Genomic DNA, 22,035 nt, shown 5'->3' on the forward strand with positions numbered 1-22,035 from the left:
CGTTTGAGACGGACGGTGACTCCGGTGCTGCAGCTGTAGCAACTTCGTCCCTCGTGGTGTTCAATCCTGCTATGAGGCCGCCTTCTTGAAGGAAGGCGCTCCAACGCCAAGCCTACAAAGAAGAAGCAGCAAAACCGCTGCTGCGACCTCGTACCGCGCCGCCAGTAACTGCTGAGGAGATGCGGAAGTTGTAATGGTGAAAACTTGATCCTACCGCACACTTGCTCTGTGCGGCACGTAAGGCACAGAAACCTGTCTCCTATTGATAAGCGTTCTTAATGTAAGCCATAAAAACCAAAGGCAATTTTGTTTTGGGTGGAAGGCACCGCTCAATCAGCACATGGCGATGAGGCGCCGTGGGGGGAAAGCAGCAGCAGCTCCCGCTGCTGCAGACACCCCCCCTGGAGCAGCAGCAGCAACAGCTCCTGCTCCAGCCCGGTGCAGACGAGGCACCGGTCAACACCAGCGTCGTCTCATGCGCAAGAAACCACCAACCGCTTCCACACACGGATTGTTTTTTTCCTGAATATCAACTGCTTGGCTTATATTGTGCCCCGTATGTTCTTCCGCGGCAGCTGCAACGCCACAGTTCACGTCGCCAACGGCTGTGCCACTGAGGCTGAGCCACGACACTGTGTGTTGCTGCTGCTGAAGCAGCGGCAACTGATGATGGCAGACCATCTCATTCTTAGAGCTTTATTATTGGTGTAGTGCGCCAATTTGTAGTGGGAAAGACGCAGGTACGCCGCGGAAGCAGCAGCGTTAGCTGCTGCGGCACTGCCAGGAGCAGCAACTGCTGCGACGGGCCGTGCCGGCGGTGCAATGCGCCGTCCTTTTAGCCAATGGAAGGTATAGGGGGTTCCGCAGCATCTGCTGCATCAGGAGAAGCAGGAAGTGCTGCAGGAGAACCGCCACGTGAGGAGGAGAGAGTTGCAACGGGGATTCCTGCAACTGCAACTGCTGCCGCGGCTACGGCAAATGGTCGGCAGCAGGGGGACTCAACTACCGGAGGAACTCGATTATCTCAGCCTTTTCTGTCGCCTTGCTCCACGCAAGCGACGCAACGCTGCGCACCAGCGGCAGCAGCGGAAGCGGCGTCATCACGACCTGGAGGGTCCACAAGGGCGACGCCGTCAAACACCCCCCGAATGCCTTCCGAGGTGGAACGGCTTCGACACTTCTTGGTGGATGAAAGCGTCCGGCAACAGCAACAGCAGTTTGCGGAGCTATGTATGCGACTTGCGGCACGAGCAGTGCAGCAGGCCCACACGGTGATTGCAGCGGCTGCACATTCATCCGTGGAAAGCGACCCACTGCAAGCAGCAGCGGCAGCAAGCAGCACCCTTGAGATAAGCAGGTCACTGGCTTCGGGAGGTATCGCCTGCACAACCCTTGGAGTGCGACTGCGCGCTGCTGCTGCATCTTTTGACTGCGATGCGGCGGCAGCATCAGCGGGGGGCCAAAAGGGGTTCCACGAGGTGGGGACGGCCTCGGGATCGGCAGACTCGACTTCGGGAGCAAGGGGCCCTACCCATAGCCCTAGCTGCAGCCACAAGAACGGTGGAGGCAGCGGCAGTGGCGGCGGCAGCGGCAACAGCAGTGGCAGCGGCAGGGGGGGCAACAGCCACAACTGTGGCAGCAACGGCGGCTGCTGCTGCGGTCTTGGTAGCGGCAGCGGCCGCGACCGTAGCCATGGCAACCTTTTGGGCGATCTAACGGACGGCTCGGGACGCGCCTTTAGCAGGTCGGCGGGAGCAACAGTGCAGGGAGCAGAAGGGGGAACGTGCACAGTGGATGCCGGACCCAGTGGGTCTGATGGAGCAACACAGACAGTAGCTGCACCGGTAGAATTTGAGACGGCATCAGTTGCAGTACATAGATCTTCGCTTGCCGGGGGCTGTCGCCGGATCTCGGTCAACAGTTTGACATCCGCTGCAACTGCATGTGTGGAGGCCGCAGCAGCTGCGGCGGCAGCCGCATCTGAGAAGCGCCTTCAGCTCAATTTGTTGCGACTAAAGAGCAACAGCAGTTTGTTGATGACCGGATCCGATATTCGGGTACTGCTGCAATGGCGACAGGAAGATGTGCTGCTGTACGAGCAGCACGAGCTGCTCAGGCAGATCCACGAGAGGATCCTTCGGCTGCAACACGGGCGGAGGCAACGTCTTCATGCGCAGGAGCGCATGCAAGAGCAGCGCGACAGCTTCCTTCCACATATACTGCTGTTGGACAGCCCAGTGGCTGTTCTGTCGCCTGTGAAAGAGGCAGCAGCGGCAGCAGCAGCTGTAGACCAGCGTCAGCAGCAGCTGCGCCGCTGCCGCGAGTACCGCATGCTGCATTCCTTTGCTGTGCAGCAGCTTCTGCAGCTGTTACTGCTATTGGGCCTACCACAGTTTGCGGCGAAATTGGCACTTGCAGATTTGTTTGAGGAAGCTGGGCTCTGCGCCTTGGGAGCCATTGGCCAGAGGAGACTAGAGGAATGGGAAGCAGCACACGCGATAGTCGCCGCCGCTGTTGCAGCTGCCGTTACTGCCACTGAAAAGACGGCTGGCATTTGCCCTAGGGATGCCCTGGCGACAGGCCCTCTGAATGGCCGCGAGGAGGGCAGTACTGAGGCTGCCCCCAACAGCAGTAGCAGCTGCAGCACCTCCAGTGCTCCAGCAGCTGCGGCGGTGAAGCCGCCGCGCAATGCATCAGATATGGCTGCAGCAGCAACAGCAGCAGCTGCCGCTGCTGCCACTCAGTTCGGTGGCTGGAACGGATCGTGGTTCATGCCGGAGTCAGCGGCAGCAGCGGCTGCAACGGCAGCAGCACAGGCAGAAATCGCAGGTCTTACGGAAGCTGCAAGAACTGCAGCATTGTCAGCGGCGTCGGAGGGTGCGGTGTTGCGTTGCTGCGCCACAGCAGCGAGATTGGCCGCAGCAGAACTAGGTGGTGGGACTGGGGGAAAAGCCTTCAACAACAGCAAGCTTACGTTACCCCTAATGCTGTCGCGCGTGTCTTACGTGCATTACCACTCTCTGCCACTGTCCGCTCCATCGGATTGGATGTCTTTGCAAGACGTCGCGCACTTGGTAAGCAACTGCAACTTTCACGTCGGCATCGGCAGTAGCAGGGTGCTAGTTGCGTCATACGGAGACGTTGTCTCAGCTTTTTTATCAAACAGTGGTAGTGGCGAGTATAGCAGAGCTATTTTTTATACTGGCCGCAATGGGCGGATAGCAGCGGCAGTTGTCTTGTTGACGAGAGGTGCGCGCCACGAAACGTCAACAGGGGCTTCACTGTGCTTTGTACAAAAGCTGTAGGATTGCTTAGGCAGCTCGGTGGGAAGCAGCTGTAGCGCTCGTAGTGTAGCTGGGATTTTTATGTGCACAACCACTAGAGCAGCATCGCAGGCGGGAACGGAGCGCAGCAGCAGGTGAAGCGTCAGGACTGGCAAGGGCATGCGGGTAGCATGTGGTAGTTGGTAGAGTAGCATAGTGGAATGAAAATGGCAGAGGAGGAAGGGGAGCAGTAGCTAGGGTCTTAACTGTGCCTATTAGAAATGCTGCGGCATCTTGGCGAGCAGGGACAAAGGCAGAAGCAGCAGATGCGACAGTAGCTGTAGCTAGCTCCGCAACCGCTCTATGTGTTGGCGCTGCGGCAGCTTGGTGAGTAGCTGCAGTGGCAACTGCAGAATGCTGCATGGCGGTGGCCACAGTTCGGCAGCAGCAAAGGGTATAGCGGTAGCATGACATGTGGTGGAACGGCAGGGTAGCATCGGGGCCAGCAGGAACACAAGAGCAGCAGTCTGTGCTTGTGGGCATGTGGGTGTCGTGTTGTTCCGCTGCAGCTCTCCTCACCGAACGAACCGTCTCTCGAGCCGTTGATGCTGGTCCTTTTGCCTCGCCGGCTGAAGTACCCTTGTCAGCATGATGATACATCGAAGTATGTTCTCATTTTTGTGTGCGCGGGTTCACCCGTGACGCGCTTTGGCCTTTTCTTGTGCGTTAGTATGACTTATCGCACTAGCATGATGCGTCTGGGTCGCCGATTGCCGCGGTGTCTTAATTACTAGTCAGAGCGCCAGTTGCAAGGCTTTTGCGCAGTAGTGTCACTACCGAAGGTGTCATCATCTTGGCGACCATTGTTGCTGCGGATGTGGATTTGCGCAGACAAGCCGTGGTGGTTGCCCACGGTCAGGCTATTTGTTTGGCTTCACCCCTGCTGGTGGAGGCTGTGGAAATCGCAGCAGCTGGAGGAGCAGCGGGGAGCGCATTGATTGATGAAGATTCTGCGGATAAGGCGCCTGTCTTGCTACCCGGTGTCCAGCCGCGAAGCCGCGGGACAGCGGCGGCGGGACGTGGTGTGTGCAGGTGCGGCAGCTGCTGTTTATGCAGGAGGAACAGCAACGGTTGGCGAGTTTTGGGCCCAGGCACAGCAGCGGTCGAGAGCAGCAGTATCAGAAACTTGATATCCCTTGGTGCGTGGGAGAAAAGTTATCCCACTTTCTCGGTGAGGGGACTCTTGGTTGTTAGTCTGATGGCTCAGAGGCATCTGCTGCTGAAGGCAGCGGCAGGAGCAGCAGCGAACTCGCTTGCGGCAGTTGCTGCTGCCGGGCTGCGCTCGAAACAGATTGTGCTGCAGTCCAATGAGCCCCCTCTGCGTCGCTTTTTTAGGCTGCGGCGCTTCTTGCAGCAGCAGCGTTCGCAGCGGCGGCAGAGGCAGCAGCAACAGCAAGAGCAGGATCGCCAAGAGCTACAGCAACAACGACAACGCCAACATCAGCAGGGGCATCAGGCGCAACGGACGCAACAGCAGGAAGAGCCACAACACCAGGGGCAGGGGGATCAACGCCAGCCGCTGCAGCAGCAACATCAGCGGCAGCTGCAGGAACAACAGCAGCAACAGCCGCAGCAAAGGTTGCAGCAGCTAGGTAACCAACTGCTGCCGCAGCAGCAGTTGCAGCAGCAACTACATTTACAGCCGGCAGAGCGACGGCGGGAGCAGCAACAATCGCACCAAGAGCTGCAGCCACAGCAGCAACAGCAGCGGCTGTCCCAGCAGCAATCAGAGCAGCAGAATCAACGCCAACAGCGGCGACGGCATCAAGAATCGGACACACCTTCGGGGGACGAGGAGACCTTGCTGGCTGCTGACATAGGGACGGCAGCCACAGCTGCTGCTGCGGCAGCAGTGATGACAGATAGGGACTTTGTCGGGCGTCCTTCGCGGATGCATTGTGATGGCTGCAGTTTGATGTGGCTCCGGGTTATCCCCGAGAGCAGTAGTAGTAGTGACCACGGTTGCAGTTGCTGCGCCGCAGCTGGGTGCAAGGGGGGGACCCCTGGAAGGGCTGCTGTGTGTCACGAAGAGTGACAACCTGCCCGGGATCCCAGGGGCTTTGGGCGCCAGTAGCAGTTGCAGGAGGGACAACAGCAGCAACGGCAGCGCAGCAGCAAGAGTTGCAGCAGCAGCGGCAGCGGATGTGGGGTCGTCAGAGCTCGACGCTGCTGCTGCTGCGGTGTTTGCAGATGCTGGAGTTGCCGCGGCACATCCAGTTGCCAGCGCAGCACCAGGCCGTGGGCTGTCGCAGCGAGCAACGTCGCAGCGCCTGGGCGATGCAGGCGAACCAACGCAGGTCGCGGGGGACACTGCAGCTCGCAGCAGGAACTTTATTATTCCCAACAGACACGCTGTTTTGTTTTCATTACGTGGCCGTTGCATTAGTAGCAACAGCTTGGCGAATACTAGCAGTAGCCGCGGTAACTCCAACCCACGTGGGGGGATGGTGTCAAGTGGTGCTGGCAATAACGCTACCTGCTTCAACCCTTGCGGCTGCATCTACCGTTGCGTCAGCGGCATCAGCGGAAGCTACTGCGAGGGTGTCTGCAGCAACATCGAGAGCTGCTGCAACGATACAGATGCCAGTAGTGCCCTTAACTTGAGCAACAGTAGGGCTGGCTGTAGCAGTGGCGTCAAGGTGTTGGTTGGCTTCGGCCCGCCATTCCCTGTAAGCGTCCAAATTCACTTTACACGAGAGACTGAAGGGTCGCGGGTGCAGAAGCGCTTGGCTGTGTTACTGCGTCTGCAGCAACAGCAGCACCGGCAACAGCATGTTCAGATGTCCCAAGGGCAGCTGCAGCCAGTCCATGAGGTTCAGCCGCAGCAGCGCCGTCGTGAACTCTACCAGCGCCACCAGCATGAGGAATTCCACCAGCAGCAAGGGCTTGGTGCTCGGGGAGAGCAGCAACGCAGGCGTTTTTTACAGGCCGTGGTGCAACAACAACAACTGGTACAGCACCACAACCACATGTTGGATCAAGAGGAGCCGAGAACACTGCACGAGGCTATTGCACTTGTCTTGAGGCAGCAGCAGCAACAGCTGCTACACCAGTACATGCAGAGCGAGTTTTGGGGGTCATGCGTTTGTGTGTATGCGCCAACTAACATCTTGCTTCCTGCAGAGTTACAGTTGCAGCTACGGCAGCAACAGAGGCTGATGCAAGCCACGGCAGATGCTTTGGGGATTAGAGGCCGTGGTGCAGGGGCTGCAGCAGCAGCGGCTATTGCAGCCGCAGCAGCTGCAGGGGGACGTCCGTTTGTTCCTAATGGGTCTGCAGAATCAGCAGTAGAAGGGATGATCACGGCAGGCATCCCAGGCGTCGCGATCTTCCGTCCCGTGCTTACAGCTGCTGCGCTGGCGGCTGCTGCTGCGCCTCCCGTTGATGCTTCTGAGGATCCCGATGGAGCTCCTGCCGCTCTCGGTTCCATTGGCGGAGCAGGGAGGCGGCGTGCACCGCCTTTGGATATTTTTGGGGATGTCCAGTCGGGGTTCGCTGCTGCTGCTGCACTTCTCCAGCAGCAGCGTATCAACGTTTTCTGCATGGAGTCTTTCAAATTGCTGCCTGTCACTTCGCTGTCGTTACTTTCTCGGCAGCAACAACTGAACCCACCACAGCAGCAATGCCAGCAACAACCTCTTGACTCAAACGGGACCCAGATATTGCCTATTGCTTCGGCTGACGACCAAGAGGACTGCGAAGAGCAGCAGCAAAAGCTGCAACGAGTGTTACAGCACCTGCTGCACCACATGCAGGAGCAGCAGCAGATGGTCAAGGAGTTGGTTTCTTCTCCCCTGCTTCTTGATATGTCTGACCGTAGCAGTTACCCTCCCGTAGAACAGCAGCAGCAACAGCAGCACCTCCATGAACCGTCTCTTCCCCGCACGCACCCGCGAAGGATGCAACGATGGCCGCGACAAGAAGCAGGCGGCAGGGGTCGTCGCAGGCGCACGAGTAGCCATAGGTGCAGCAGCCACAGCAGCAACAGCAGCGCGGAGCAGCAAAACGAGATGAGCCCGAGCATATGGAGCAGCAGTAGCAGCTGCACAGCATGCAGCGACAGTGATACTAGCCCCTTCTCCATTACGATGGAACCCGGCGGTCCCTCACCCAAGGGGAGGGCAACCGCAAAAGCAGCGGCGCCAGCGCAGGGATGTCTCCCGTCGTCTTTAGTGCTGCCATTGCGGCCCCGGGCGCAGCACCAACAAACTAGGATGACAACGGCAGTGGTGGCCACGGCAGCTGCAGGACAGGGTCGAGGCAGCCCAGAGGACCAGGATTCTCCACTGGGTAGTGCACCGGCAGGGGGGACCAGGAAAACTCACAGGACAGCTCCGCCTCCTCCCCAGTCGAAGTGTCTGTCAACTCCTGAGCCTCCGTCGCCGCTGGCATTCCCTCCAGCAGCACTGGCAGCGCGGAAGCGGCTTGCTGCTGCAGTACTTGCTGCGGCAGCGGAGCTCAGCAGCAGCAGCGGCAGCAGCAATAACAACGGCACTAATACAGCCACAACAAACTCTCGAGAAACCCCGCCGTCTCCAGCCTCCACGACAGGCAACGGATTATGCAGTGGCAGCAGACCAAAGACACACCGCAACAGGGAGGGCGGGCAGGTCCTTCAAGACGAGGTGCAGGAAAAGAAAGAAGGGGACATGCGCCAGCAGGGGCAATCGCAACGTGAGCAACAGCATCATCTACCGTGGCCGCATGCTTGTGGTGGCAGCAAGCGTGAGTGCGGTCTCTCGTCTTTTCCAGTGCAGCAGCAGGAACAAGGAGAGCAGCATCGGCTGGTGCAACAGCAGCAGCACACTGTGGTCATTCCCCTATGCAGGAGATATGTTCATGTCCCACTGCTGCGACAGAAACCACTCTTAACCTTCACAGATACACGAGAGGCCATGCTAAACTGCTTGGGTTCAGAAGCGCCCAGCGGACAGCAACACTTGACGGGGAGGCAGCAGGAGCAGCAGCAACAGGGATCTAAGCGATTAGGTTTGTCTGCGGCTCTATTGGGAGAAATTTGTTGCTTCTTGACGCTGCCAGACTTCTTCGTTTTTAGACAGGTAAGCACGCAGCAGGTGCAGCGTCGCAGCAGCAGCAGTCGCAGGAATGCGTTTTTTCGCTTCATGTGTGCTGCTCACTTTTAGTGTCAGTTTGTCTTGTGTGCTTCCGTGCGGGTATGCGTACGTGCCCCGTGTGGGGGCTGTGGCGGGTGCTTGCTGTCAGCAAGTTGGGTTCTTTGTATAAACTGATTGGGGGACGTAACATCGTGGGCCCTCAAAATCTTGGCCATCCTCCATGGAGGCCTCATATTGTTTGTTCTTTCAAAGCTATTCTCTGTCGAAGTCGTTCACATGCACCACTGGTTACACGTCCATCTGTAGCTTTTTGAACCCATTCTTTTCCGTCTGTCTTCTTCAGGTCTGCCGGGCGCACTGCAGTGCGGCGGTTTTGCATCGCTACACGAGTATTTTGCGGTTACGGGAGGAGGATCTGGAGCTGCCACGCCTAGCAAGCTACCTTCCACTACTGCAACTGGCCAGAGAGATTGACTGCAGCCTAATCACCGTACCAGGTTCCGTGTCGCCACTAGTGAGGCTCGCATTGAACCCGACTGGGAAGCCAATTGTGCTCGTTACTATTGTAGCAGTAAGCTGTTGGCAATTCATCTATTGTAGTGCTTGTTGTGACAGCTGCTGTTAGTGCTACTGCTGTTGCGTCTGTAGGCTATTCAGTTTGTAGCGGCAGTGAGCGAAGAGGCGCGGAAATTTACGTTTTCGATCGCTGCTTATTCGAATTTGGCCAAGTCAGTGTCGAGAGCCTTTGGTGAGACCAGCATCGAACACGGTGCAGCATGGCTGTCAGACTTCAGCGTTCTTCTCCTCCTTTCATTCTGTTGGCTGGTTATTGAGTTTCTCCACACTTCGCGCGACCTTGCGGGCGTATACTTATCCTTTTTGCGATGCCCTCACTTCCGCATCATTTTGCCGGCGGGCTCTGTCGCGTCAATTTTCTCCTTGTTTTTCCGATCCCTTTTACTCCTCTGCGAACGCGCTTGCTCCCCCTCTTGATTTTATCCTTCCGCAGTTCCTCGTGTGCTTTTACTGGGGTTTGTAATTGTTTCATCGTGTTATTTGGCTTTTTCGCGTGTTCCCATGATTTTTGCCTCCGTTTCCTGTTGCCGTCTGGCCATTCCTTGTTTGCTCCACTTTATCTTGGGATATGGTCCGCACCAGTGTGTTTTGTGTGCTATCTGTATTGGTTCCTGCTTTCATTATCTGCATACCCTCGTTTTTGGTGTTGCCTCAGCTTGTATGTCTTCACGTGTCGGCATCGGTTTACATGGTTCCCATTATGCCACCTTTTCCCTTCACAATTCTCTTCGTCTGTATTATGGAATGTTTTGTATTTTTATACTTTAATGCTTTGGTGTATTGCTTTCTTTTTTCGTATGCCTTATTCCTGTGTTTATGCCTGTGTCTTCACGCTTTTGCGTCTTTGTAGTTCTCCTCGCTGTGGCTAATATCTTGCTCGAGACAACATCATTTGTTCTATTTTCTCGGCATATCTGTTCTTGCCGCTGCTTTCTACAACGTGTGTTTAGCGGTCTCTGGAATTTGCCTGGTTAGTGTCCATGCTGCTGTAACAGACACCAGCCGCATTGTGTCGAATTGCTGGCCTCTTCGCGTGCATCTTTCTTGCTTTTGCTGATGCAGGGAGAAAGCCAGAAGTGGTTATATTGAGTGAAGAGCAGCAGCCGAGCCCCCCTTCGGCGCCCACTTACCCGGGAGGGGAACACCATTCCCCGCAGCCTCCTCCGAACGATGAGCAGTTGCAACGCCTATCTAACGTGCAGCAAAGGCATGGGCAAGAGGAAGAGCTGCCCCAAAGCGAACGATACGTGCAGTTGCAGCAACATTTGCGGAGGGAGCAGAACGAGCGACAGCAACAGGGGCAACAACGGGGACACCAGCAACAACAGCACGAGCAGCAGCAACAGCAGCAGCAGCCGGTCGTGCAACGGCAGCACGACTATCATGAAGTTGGGGAGAGTCGACGCCAGCAAGGACAACCCAGTCATATCGAGCACCAACAACAACCGTGGCAACAAGAGCATCTAGCACGGCAGCAGCACCTTCAGTGGCAGCACCAGCAACAGTATCACCAGCACCAGGGTTACCGGCAGCAGCAGGAGCAGGTAGGCCAGGGCAGCACTCCTCACCAGCTGGGAAGCTGGACACAAATCCCGGCGCAGCCTCAGCAGCAGATAAACCCAGCACAGCAGCGGCAACTTCAGCAGCTGCAGTACCTTTTGCAGCAGGAGCAACCACCTCAGCCGCAGCAGCAACAGCAAGAGTCAGTTAGGAGTAGTGTCATGTCAGCGCGCGAGCCAGGGTTGCAGCGACAGCAGGAAGTACTGCCGTTGCCTGTCGTTGCTTCACACAGCGAAATGCAGCAGCGTCAGCATTCTCGGCAGGAGCAGCAGCAGCAGCAGCAAGAGCCAACGGACGCGCAGCCGCAGGCCTCGCCGTTGGTGCATGAACAGATGCCGGTGGCTCAGCAACAAATACAACAGCGCGGTGTACAACAAGCAGAGGTGCCGGTGCCGCACCACATGTTTATGGACCGTTTGCGCGCCTCTCTCTTACTTCCCAGGCTAGCGTCCCTGTATGCGCCCGATACAGCTGCGGCAGGTTCACCCTTGGCGGCAGCTGCCGCAGCCGCTGCAGGCGCCACGGCAACAAATTTTCTGCTACCACTCCTCAGGCGGATAAGTGAAGTCGGAGGTTCTCATGGTGAGGTGGCTATTTAGTTGTCTGCCCTCTTTTTTGTTGTATCGCCGTTGGCGCGTCAGGGTGTTTATTTAGCGTCATTTTACTGTATGTTTTTGGGTTTGCGTTACACATGCGTAGACTGCGGTGCTGCAATTCGTGTATTTCCCTGCAGCGCTGCAAACACTGTTGCTATTGGAAGTTTTGGAGGCGCACCATATGATGAATCACGAGCCACATCAGCAAAACCCGTTTCATGATGAGCAGCAACAGGCTGAATTCGCCCAGCAACATATTCAGCTCCAGCAGCTGCTACAGCAGCACTTGCAAGAGCAACTCCAGCAGCAGCTGCAGCCGAGCGCCCCTGCCCTGCCAAGGGAGGCAGCGACAGCGCCAGATCAGCAGGAGCAGAATTCACAGCAGCAGCCACAACCTGAGCAGCATCTGCAGCGACGGCGGCAACAGGGGCAGGAGGAGGAAGCGCCTGGTCTGGCGCGTCAGGCAGAACAACCGTCGGGAGCGGCGGATGCCAGGCCACATTTTCTTTACCAACAGTTTCTAGTGACGGGTCAAAGGCGTGCCCGGGTCACGCCATCATCGCTGCAGCAGCGGTTGCAGCAGCAGCATCAACAGCAGGAGCCGGAACAGCAGCAGCAGCAACGGCGGCAGCAACAGCAGCAGCCGAGCAGCCCTGCAGCAACAGAAGAAGCTTCTCCGTCCCCAAGCGGTTATAGAACGCCGGCAAGCGAGACTCAGCGGCAAGCCGCAGCAGCAGCAGCTCGTGATGCTTTTCACAGTGCTGTTGCCACTGCTGGCGCGGGAATAGCAGGTGATGTGCCTGCAGGGATACGAATGTGGGATGATCGAGGATTGGTTGGGGGATTACTTGGTCCTTCGTTGGACGGAAGGAGTCTACCTCCAGACATAGCAGCGGCAGCAGCTGCAGCAGCTTTTGCAGGGCATATGGCTCAGCTCGATGTTTACGTACACGGCCTTACACCAAATCCCCTCACTTATCGGATGCCACTAGCTGTGCCATTCAGGTCAGTAGATACGCAGTGCATAGATATAGAGCGGGCTGAACAGTAACGTGCCAACATGCATGTGCTGGCGATGTCAAGGCTAGTAGCTGAAGAGGCAAGCTTGCTCTTCAGTGGGAATAACGGTTAATGAGGAGGACATAAAGAATGGCTCAAGAGTGCCATTTCCCATGCAGGAAGCTGATGAGGTACTACAAGGACCAGGCCGGCCTGCGTGACGACGTTGTAGAGTTTTTGTGGGTCAAGCGAAAGATCGTCACGAGAGTAAGTGCGTTGTCCGCAGGCTCATTGTCCATTTATATGAGCTATGGGTTCACCTAGCGCCGAGGCGTCCTTAGGGTTCTTAGCAAATAGAAAACGGTGTTTGCACTGCTCGCAGCCGGGTCGAAGTTATCAGAATGGGCCAGTAATAGCGTGCATTTGGCTGTTAAGAGGTATGGAGCTCAGTAATTTGTTATTAGAGAGTTCGTGTATGCTCTCTCAGCTCTTGCCGGATTTGAGTCCCTTGGATTATGGTATGCAGCGGGGTCAGCTGCAGCTCTATGCTGAGTCCAGGCCATCTCTACAGTATGCCCAGAAGGTTTGGATATCGCTTTTTATTGAAGGTAGGTGAGGCCAGGGCTTTTTGGCAACGCGTTGAGTGGCCATAACTTGTAGGGCCAGAGATTGTAATGGAGGGATTATTCACGGTTTATATTTTAAATCTCGGACACGGATGTTAAGGGGTCACGCTTGAGGGTTGAAGGCTGACTGTTTGTGATTTGAAGGCTCTGAGGAAGCACCATATCTTCCGCGTCTTCGTTTTAATGCAAGCATGATGACGCCCTTCTCGTAAGTCCTGAGCCACTTATGTATAGGCGCATTTGTATGGACGTATAGCTGTGGGCGGTGTTTGTGGCCCAGCGGCTCAAAAAGTTTAAGAAACTAGCCAGCTTACCCCCCAAGATACCCTACCTCTTCTGGTGCTCCCTTCTGTGGTCCATGTTTGTACAGCCGTCTATCTGAGAGCTATAGCAGGAATGTAGGCGTCGATGAGGGAGACTTACTGCTCTTCTATTCAGTACGTTGCCTAGTGCGAGCAGTGCCCATGCTGGATACGTTGCAGTTGCTGCTGGTGTCGGGATGTAGCGAGGAGAACGGCTTGTATAGTAGCGCATGGCCGGCACATTGCGTCGTCTGCAGCTTTATTGTTCTTACCCCTTTTTGTGTTGCAGCGGGAACAGTATACCGTGCAAATAAATTTGAGCAAATGCCCGCTGGACTATGACATCAGGGAGAACGACGTGGTCAAGGTTAGTCCGCTACGGTAGCATCGACGGTGTAGTGTTCGTCGGTTGCATTTGTATTTTGTACTTCTTTTGTTATTGATGGTGTTAACTTTGATGACATAGTTTCAGCTGATGTTGCAGGCGGAGTTGAGGCCGGGCGCGGCTATTCCCACGGCGCTGGCTGAGCAATATGAACAGGCCCGGCGCCAGCAGCTGTACCGCCAGCTACGCTAGCTGCAGCAGACTGGGGCAGCAATGACAGCAGTGTTTTTGGCTGCATTAACAAAGATTTTGGCATCCCTTGTGACTGACGTGGTAGTACTCCGGCTACACCAGCAGCAGCGGCAAAGGGATTCTCTTGCCGGCAAATTGCAGCGGCAGTTTTTGATACCGCGGTTACCGCGTGCAGAATTGCTATTCGTGGAGTCCCGGAATCGCGCAGGTGTATGATTATGGCGTCCCTTTGTTGGTTGATTTTTTTAATGATCTTTTGATTTTTTTGACTTACTGTTTGTCCCAATTCCCACTTTGAAGCGTTGAAACCAAATCGATGGTCGCTTCTTTTTCAGTACAAGGAAGGCCTGTTGCAACAATTTCAAACTTTTGGCTGCAGCTCAGTACTGTAACTGTGTTATCGAAATATAAGTTTTGAATTGGCCGCAGAGACGGTGAAAGCAGGGGCGGAAAGAAGCTTCTGAACAGGCGTGGGAGAACTGTATCATCGGCAGCAGACGTAGCAGTGGTAGCGTGTGGGGGTTTCATGCAGGCGTTGCCAAGCGTTTTCGTTATTTTCGTTATTTATCGAAGTCGGAGATGCCAGTTAGTACTTGCTAATCGGTAGCCTTTTCAGCAGTTGCCCTCTTCCCCTCTCCCTTAGTGCACCCAGGGCTTCAGATAGCTTAGAGGGTTTGCAGGTTTGCACCTGCACCTGGGGTGGCTCGACGAACTCTAGCCAATAGAAGACTTACTGAAGGACCTCAAAGTCTGGTTTAGTACATGAGTATGTCTGCGGCGGCGAAGGAAGACATGGCGAGGCGACCACAGAAGCAGCAATGTAAAAAGTTACTGCTTTAGAACCAGCTGCAGCCTTAGTGGTTCAGTTAACAGTGGCGTCAGTGCTAGCCACAGCGAGACCGTGGCAGTAACGGTAGGAGCAATTGTAGTTGCTACGGCAGTTACTTCGGTGATTACTTTAGCACAATGACAGCCTTGGTAGTAACTTCGGCTGCTTCAGCGACGGGATCGCGCGGTGTCAACAATAGTTGCAGCGGCTGCCAAGCTCAGAACAACACATCACGAGTTTACTACAAGGATTTTCAGTTCGCGATTTACTTTTGAGTACACTACGTTCAGTTTCAGTTCCCCTCTAAGGTCCAAGCGGCTGCCTCCGCGGCTGTTACCGCCAGCGCGCTCTGCCTTGGCTGGGAGCAAGCTCACTGCCTCCCCAATCATGAATACTTAAACTAGGTGCCTGTAATGCCGAAATGCACTGGTAAATGGTTCTACTGTTGGAGCTGTAGCGGCTGTTGTTGCATGCACCAAGAGCAGCAGCAGAGGCTTCTGGTGGCGCTTGTGACTGATGCTATTTGGCTGTTGCTCAAGCTTTTGGCAAAACCGGATTGGCGAAAACAGCGTAACGATATATGTGAAGGACGCGGTTTCATTCGTTAACTCTTAACGAACATCAGCGGCAGAAATCAGCAGCACTTCCTGGCGCCGCCAGGTCAGCGGCAGCGACTGCAATGGCCGATGCCCCAGCAACAGGAAAAATGAAAGCTTGAACAGTTGAGGAAAAAGCTAGGAGGCTGACAATCCGGCTTGTCCCTGCAGCAGAATGCTGACATGCAAATCTGAGACACAGTGGCGCTCCCTCATGCAACGGTGTTCGGTGGGAGTAGCAGCAGCACCAGCAGCTGTTTCCTAGGCGCTCTGGCGCCTCTCGTTGCAGCTGCTTTCTAGTGCTGAGATGATTCCGCTTGGCGAAGCAACGAGCCGCTCCCTTCCACAGCGTCAGCGGTAAGTACAGCAGCAGCAGCAGTAGCAACAGGAGCATAGTGTTAGCCAGTTGCCTAAGCTTTGACGAGCCAAAATCTGTATCTTGCTGGGTATGCTTTTGCTGCAGAGGAAGGGTGAATAGACGCCGTGTTATTCGCAACGGCAGCAGCTATAGCAGAAGCAGCTGCAGCAGCAGCTGCAGCAGCGTCCGTAGTAGCAGCAATGACAGCTTTGTCAGCAAATTCAGCGGGGAGGCCGCATTTTCGCTTGAAGCTTGCAACAGCAGCAAGCTTATAAATCGATTTTGTGGTAATGAGCTGCAGCAGGATCACCAGCAGCAGCAGAGCACAGACTCTGAAGCAACGGAGACTCTGTGGCCATCCGATCGTCGGCAGCGGTTGCGACACGAAAAGCAGCAGCTACTAGCTGGGGTTTCCTCAGGCAAGTCCAGCCCACTGCAGCAGCAGCAATCCCTGCAGCAGTTGACCCTGAAAAAGCAGCAGCAGAACGGGTGTTGTTTGCTGCGTTGGTTGCCTGTACCTGCTGACGGCCTGTCCGTGTTTGTTGTCACCTACTTGGCCTACGCATCTCTTTACAGCACTCGAAAGCCCTTTAGTGTGGTCAAGGGGGCTCTCAATGCTTCGGTTGGTCTCTCGTCGCAGACATTAGGTTGCATTGACACCGCTTTTCTAGGATGTTACGCAGCAGGGCAGCTGCTGCTGCCGCTGCTGCTTGCTGCAGTGCCGCACAGGAAGTTTGCCGCTCTAACGGCGGCATGCTTCATGCTGTCTGCAGCAGCGACAGCAGCTTTTGGTTGCAGCAGTAGCGGACTTCTGTTGTTGCTGCTATGGGGATTCAATGGGCTTGTTCACGCTCCCCTTTTCCCGCTGCTCCTGCAGTACGTCTCTGCTGCTGTTACCCCGGAGAACAGAGGGGCTGCTCTTGGTTTGTGGACCACTTCCCAGCAAACAGGTATGGCAGTTGCTTCTGCTGCTCTTGCTGGTGCTGCATCTTTGTGCTAATATTGTGCCCCGTGCTGCTGGTGCGAGTGCGAGTGTGGGGGCATTCACTTGCTCTTAGAGTTGGTGGTCTTGTTTATGGGCGTTGCTGCTGCAGGAGCTATGGCGGCGACCGCCGTTGCTGCAGTAGTCGAAGCAGCATTTGGATGGAGGCAAGTCTTCTTTTTTGCTGCTGCAACAGCAGCAGTTACGTCGGTGTTGCTGCTGTATCTTCTGCCATGGAGCAGCAAGAAAGCTATGCGACGGCAATTGCAGCAGCAGCGAGAAGATGAGCAAGGCCTCGAGGATTTGGCGGCAGCGAAGGAGAGCTCAGGTTCCCAACAGGAGCAGGAAGACTACCAGGACGAACAGCAGGGGGACTTGCGGCATCTGCGCTTGCATCAGCAGCAGAAGCATAAGTTACTGCTGCTCCAGCAGCACCTACACTCACCCGAATGCCTCGTCAGCTTCCAGCCTCAAGAAAGTGCATGCAGCCAAACAGGAGGAACCGGCGATAGTAGTGGCAGCACAACCAGCACTGCTCGATGCGCTGAGCTGGCAAGTTGTGCAGATGCATGCAGCAGCAGCAGCAGTAGTAGCAACAGTTACTGCAGCAGCAACAGTCCAAGTGGCAGTCTCACAAGCAGCCCTTTTAATAGCTACCATTCCCCAGCGGTAATGACCTTCAGTTCGTCAGTGGCAGCACCTTGGGCTGCTGGAGTTGCTGCTGGACAACCAACGGCGGCAGCAATGAGCCGCAGCAGGAGCATCTTGCTTCCGTCTCTCCGAGCAGAAGCAGCACCAAGATGTGGACCGGCAGCAGCTGAAGCTGAAGTAGTACCAATTCCTTGGGAGCGCCGTGTTTCCCGCGGAAGCGAAGCAGCAGCAGCAGCTGCGCATCAGATGCGCCAGCTGCTGCAGCTGTTCTCGGTCTCATCCCTCAGCAGCAGCAAGAGCCAGCCACGTCGACTGCCGGATCTGCGCAGCAGCAGCAGTTGCATCACTCTCAAAAGCAACGGCAGCAGCTGCAGCTTGCGTCGCGGTAGCAGCAGCAAGAAACGCGACGAAGCCAACGTGGGCTACAAAGGCGCTGGCTATCTTATCTGTCTGTGTGGTGCTGCCTATTTCTTCATTAAGTTGATTCGCTACAGCTTGCTGCTGTGGCTGCCTTTCTTCCTTGCCAAGCAGGTCCAGATGTCTGCTGCTGCTGCTGCTGCTGCATCTATTCCCTTTGACGTTGGTGGCATGCTTGGTGCCGTCATTGCGGGATTTGCTGCAGACAGGCTATGCGCAGGTACGTCATGCTGCTGTTGCTGCTGCTGATCTTGTTGGTTGTTCGTGCTGCTTCTTACGTTACAGCGGCTGCTACAATTGCTTTTGTGCTGCTGCTAGCGGCTGCCGCATGCTGTTGCTGCGTGGACTCCCATTTTTTGCAGCTTCTTCCCACCACTGCAGCTGCAAGGTGCTAGGACTGTTCATTTTATGGCAGCACCTCTCTAATTTGTGTCCGCACTTCACTGTCTGCTTCCCGTGATGCTGCTGCTTCAGGGAAGAGGCTCACGTGCGCTGCTAGCATGAGTTTAGCCACGGGGTTTTGTTTGCTGCTGCTGGCGCTGTCTTGCCAGCAGCAGCAACTGCTGAGAGAACAACACCATGAGCAGCAACAGCAGCAGGAAGCCTCCTTGCAGCAGTTGAAACAGCTGCAGCAGCAAGCTTTGCTGCTGCTAGAACAGCAGCACAAACGTGCGAAACAGCAGCTGCCGCTTCAGCTGCAGCAGACACTCGATAGGGTGCAGGTCCTTGAGCAGGAATTGCAGAAGAAGCAGCATGAGGCACACCAATGGCAGCAAGATGTGCAACAACAGCAGAAAGAGGAAATGCAGCAAGAACAGGAACAAGCGGTCAAGCTGGAGGAGGCTGAGCAGCCACAGCAGCAGCAACTGCTAGCGGGTCAGTCGATGCAGCGGCAGCCGCTGAAGCAAGAACCACCGCAGCAGCAGCAATTACCTCTTCAGGAGCAGTCGCAGCAGCAGCGGCCACAGCAGCAGGGGGAATCACCGCAGCAGCAGTCATTGCAGCAGCAACAGCTATCGCAGCAGCAGCCCCTGCAGCAGCCATTGCAACAGCAGCCAATGCAGCAACAACAGTCGCAGCACCAGCAGCTGCCGCTGCAGCAACAACCGCAGCAGCAAGTAAGGCAGCAACAAGAGCAGAGGCCACTGCAGCAGCAGGAACTGCTGCAGCAGCAGGTACTGCATCAGCAGCAGCCACTGCAACAGCAGCCACTGCAACAGCAGCCACTGCAACAGCAGCCACTGCAACAGCAGCCACTGCAACAGCAGCCACTGCAACGGCAGCCACTGCAACGGCAGCCACTGCAACAGCAGCCACTGCAGCAGCAACAGTCCCTGCGGCAGCAGCTGCAGCAGCCGCTGCCACCACAGCTGCAGCAATTGCCGCTGCTGCAGCAGTCGCAGCCACTACATCAACTGCAGCCACCACAACAGCAAGTACTGCTACAGCAACCGCAGCCACTACAGCAGCCGCAACCGCCCCAGCAGCAACTGCCGCTGCAGCCGCCGCGGCTACCACAGCAGGAGCTACCGCTGCAGCAGGCGCAGCCAATACAACAGGGGCAGCCACTGCAGCAGCAAGTACCGCCGCAGCAGTCTCATCCACTGCAGCAGCCACAGTCACTACAGCCGCAACTACCCCTGCAGCGGCTGCAACCACTGCAGGAGCAGCAACTACCGTCGCAGCAGTCGCAGCCACTTCAGCAGCAGCAATTGCCGCTGCAGCAGCCGCAGCCACTGCAGCAGCTGCAGCCACTACAGCAGCTGCAGCCGCCACTGCAGCAACAGCAGCCAATGCGAGGCCAGCAACCATTACAGCAGCATCAACCACCGCTCCAACAACAGCAGCCACTGCAGCAGCTGCAGCCACTACAGCAGCTGCAACTACCGCTGCAGCAACGGCAGCCACTGCAACAGCCTCAGCCATTACAGCAGCAGCAACTACCGCAGCAGCAGCAGCAGCCATTACAGCAGCAACAACCACTCCAGCAGCCACAGCTACTGCAGCAGTCGCAGTCATTGCACTTGCAGGATCCGCTGCAGCAGCATTCACTGCAGGAGCTGCAGCCACTACAGCAGCAGCAGCCACCGCAGCTACAGCTCTTCCAGCAGCCCCAGCCGCTGCAGCAACAGGAGCCGCTGCCTCAACAAATAATGCACCAGCAGCAACAGCGACAGGAACAGCAGTTGCAGCCACTGAAGCAACAGGAAGTACTGCAAAATTCAATTCAGCAGCAACAGCCGCAACTGCAGCAGCCAGAGCAGCAACAGCCACCTCCGCTGCAATCCATACAGCAGCCCCAGCCACCACAGCTGCAGCAGTTGCCGGCCCAAACACTCCAGCAACCTCAAGAAGAGTCCATACAGCCCCAGCAACAGTTGCAACAGCCGCAGCAGCCACAGCCACAGGTCGACCAGCAGTTACCGCAGCAGCGACCAGCTTCGCAGCAAATACCGCAAATGCAGCAACAGCGGCCGCTAGTGCAACCGCATACAGAGCCGGAGCAGCAGCAACAGATGCCACAGCAGCCACTGCAGCAAGAGCAGCCGCAACAAGCTTTGATTCGACAGCAGCGAGAACCACTAGCGCTTGACCGTGTGCCACAGCAACAGCAACCCCTGGCACAGCCGTTGCAGCAGCCGTCGCAGCAGCAACCAGAAGTGCAGCAGTCATACCAGAAAAGGAATCAGCAACCCTCGGTGCAGAAACAACAGCCACAAACACAGTTGCAACGGCAAGAGCCTCAACTCCAGCAGCATGAGCAGGCGTCCCCAGCGCAGCGGCAGGAGGACCGGGCATCGCTACACCAACTACAAGAGCCCTGGCTGCAGCAAGGAATACAGAGCCAGCAAGTGCAGCCACAACACCAAGCAGCGGCCTTGCCACGAAAACTTGCTGAGACAGTTGCAGCAGCGGCAGCAGCAAAGAGCTCGTTAGATACGCAAGGCGAAGTATCTCTTCAGGCGGTGAGGCAGCAGGAACAGCAGGTTGAAAAAGACCAGAGCACAGAGGACCGCGGGGAAGCGGCAGCAGCTGGTGCTGCAGCTGCCGAAGCCGAAGCTGCAGAAGTAGCAGCTGAGGTGGAGGGAGATGATCAGTGGGCACTGACGCTGCTGCGGCTAGAGTTACAGCAGCAGGAGGACTTGCGTTTGCTGCAGCAGCAGCACGCGGAACAATTATCTGCTGCAGTTTACTCAGCAGCAGCAGCAACAGCAGCAACAGCCGCAGCGGAGAAACAACAGGTGCAGGTGCTACTACTGTGTATGCTACTAGTTGGCTTTTGTGTTGCCGCGCCGGACTCCATACTTGGTGCATCTGCAGCACAAGAAATCGCAGATCTGAGAGGCCTACCACCCGCTGCTGTTCCCTCCACTGCAGCACTCATCAATGCGATGGGGGCGGTTGGGGCACTGCTCCAGGTAATGCGTTACTGCTGTGCGGTAGCATAGAGAAAATATGAACAGGCCGTGCAACTAAGCAGTTGTTTGAGTGCAAAGAAAATTTCTTTCCGGTACCAGTGCTGCTGCTGCCTCATCATATGTGCACGCTACTTTTTGAGGCGCCGTCTGCTTTTGTGCTGCAGGGGAACTTGACTGCTGCCGTGTCGGATGCCTACGGCTGGGATGTGCTGTTTGGGGTATTGTGCGTCTTCGCGGTGTTCAGCGGTTTGCTTCTCCTTCCGGCTACGCTGGCCGAGCTTAAGAAGAAACCAGCGCAGTAACAGCAGCAGCTGCAATTTTGAGAGATGCTGCAACACCAGCTCGTGTGCTACGCCTGCTTCTGCTGTGCGAAATTTCCAGGATTAGGCCCTACCTTACATCTACACAATGAAGGAATGGCTGTTGGTATATACTATGCAAATACGAAAAGCGGTGCACGTGGACCTCAGTCCTGAGCCCAGGAGCGGCATGTGCAGCTGCCGAACCGCCGCGTGTACGTACCTGGTTTTGCAGCATCTGCGCAAAACATGAAATACACTCTATCGGCGGTGCCTGTCGTGTGGAGGAACAACGAGTGTTCAGAACGAACAGCTGCAGCCACAGCACCACTGCACCTGCTGCTGCGGCTGTCGCGGCAACAGGTTCTGGAGCAGCAACCGATGTTGCGTAAGCAGGGTCCGCTGCTGGTGCAGGTGGTGAGCTGCCCGTTGAAGACGATTGGGTTGGCGGAGTGCTCACATAGCTCGTGTGTTTACTAATATCTTTTGTTTCTCTGCGGTGGTGTTGCTCTGCCTACTTTATACAGTGCGGTGTCAAAAGTTGCAGCAGCACTAACAAATCTTACGTCTGCTGCCACAACAAAGTGAGGAGCTCCCCCAGGGGTGCATACAGGGTAGCAGTTCTGCTGTCCTTGGATTGTCTACTTCCCGGGCCATGCAGCAGCAGCACAAAGGCAGGAGAAAGGAGGGGCTGCAGCTAATCGATTTTTGCTGCTGCTGTTGCCCTGTTGCAGTTGGCACTTCACATAAGTTAAAGTATATCGGTTCGTTGGCTTGCCTTGAAATGAAATCGACGGTAGAAACAAAAAAGACAAGGAAAACACAAAGCTACACAAAGACACAACGAGAC

General features: G+C 56.0%; 2 protein-coding genes across 2 annotated transcripts; both read left to right on the forward strand.

Moving 5' to 3' along the window:
• Positions 1 to 842: 842 nt before the first annotated feature.
• Positions 843 to 13,634, forward strand: ETH_00030010 (uncharacterized protein; the record flags this gene model as incomplete). Its single annotated transcript, XM_013373464.1, has 14 exons — positions 843 to 3,074; positions 3,833 to 3,927; positions 4,155 to 5,250; positions 5,306 to 8,383; positions 8,742 to 8,912; positions 9,047 to 9,146; positions 10,037 to 11,116; positions 11,268 to 12,135; positions 12,309 to 12,396; positions 12,617 to 12,737; positions 12,900 to 12,963; positions 13,126 to 13,192; positions 13,347 to 13,424; positions 13,542 to 13,634. The coding sequence occupies 14 exons, from the start codon at positions 843 to 845 to the stop codon at positions 13,632 to 13,634; spliced, it is 9,231 nt and encodes a 3,076-aa protein (XP_013228918.1).
• Positions 13,635 to 15,366: 1,732 nt separating this feature from the next.
• Positions 15,367 to 21,188, forward strand: ETH_00030015 (uncharacterized protein; the record flags this gene model as incomplete). Its single annotated transcript, XM_013373465.1, has 5 exons — positions 15,367 to 15,416; positions 15,523 to 16,367; positions 16,512 to 17,687; positions 17,942 to 20,886; positions 21,051 to 21,188. 5 exons carry the CDS (start codon positions 15,367 to 15,369, stop codon positions 21,186 to 21,188), a joined length of 5,154 nt encoding a protein of 1,717 aa, XP_013228919.1.
• Between the last annotated feature and the right edge of the window lie 847 nt (positions 21,189 to 22,035).

Source organism: Eimeria tenella, genomic scaffold (genome assembly GCF_000499545.2).
Source record: "Eimeria tenella Houghton genomic scaffold, Eth_scaff15, whole genome shotgun sequence".
In the NCBI taxonomy this organism is placed as follows: domain Eukaryota; phylum Apicomplexa; class Conoidasida; order Eucoccidiorida; family Eimeriidae; genus Eimeria; species Eimeria tenella.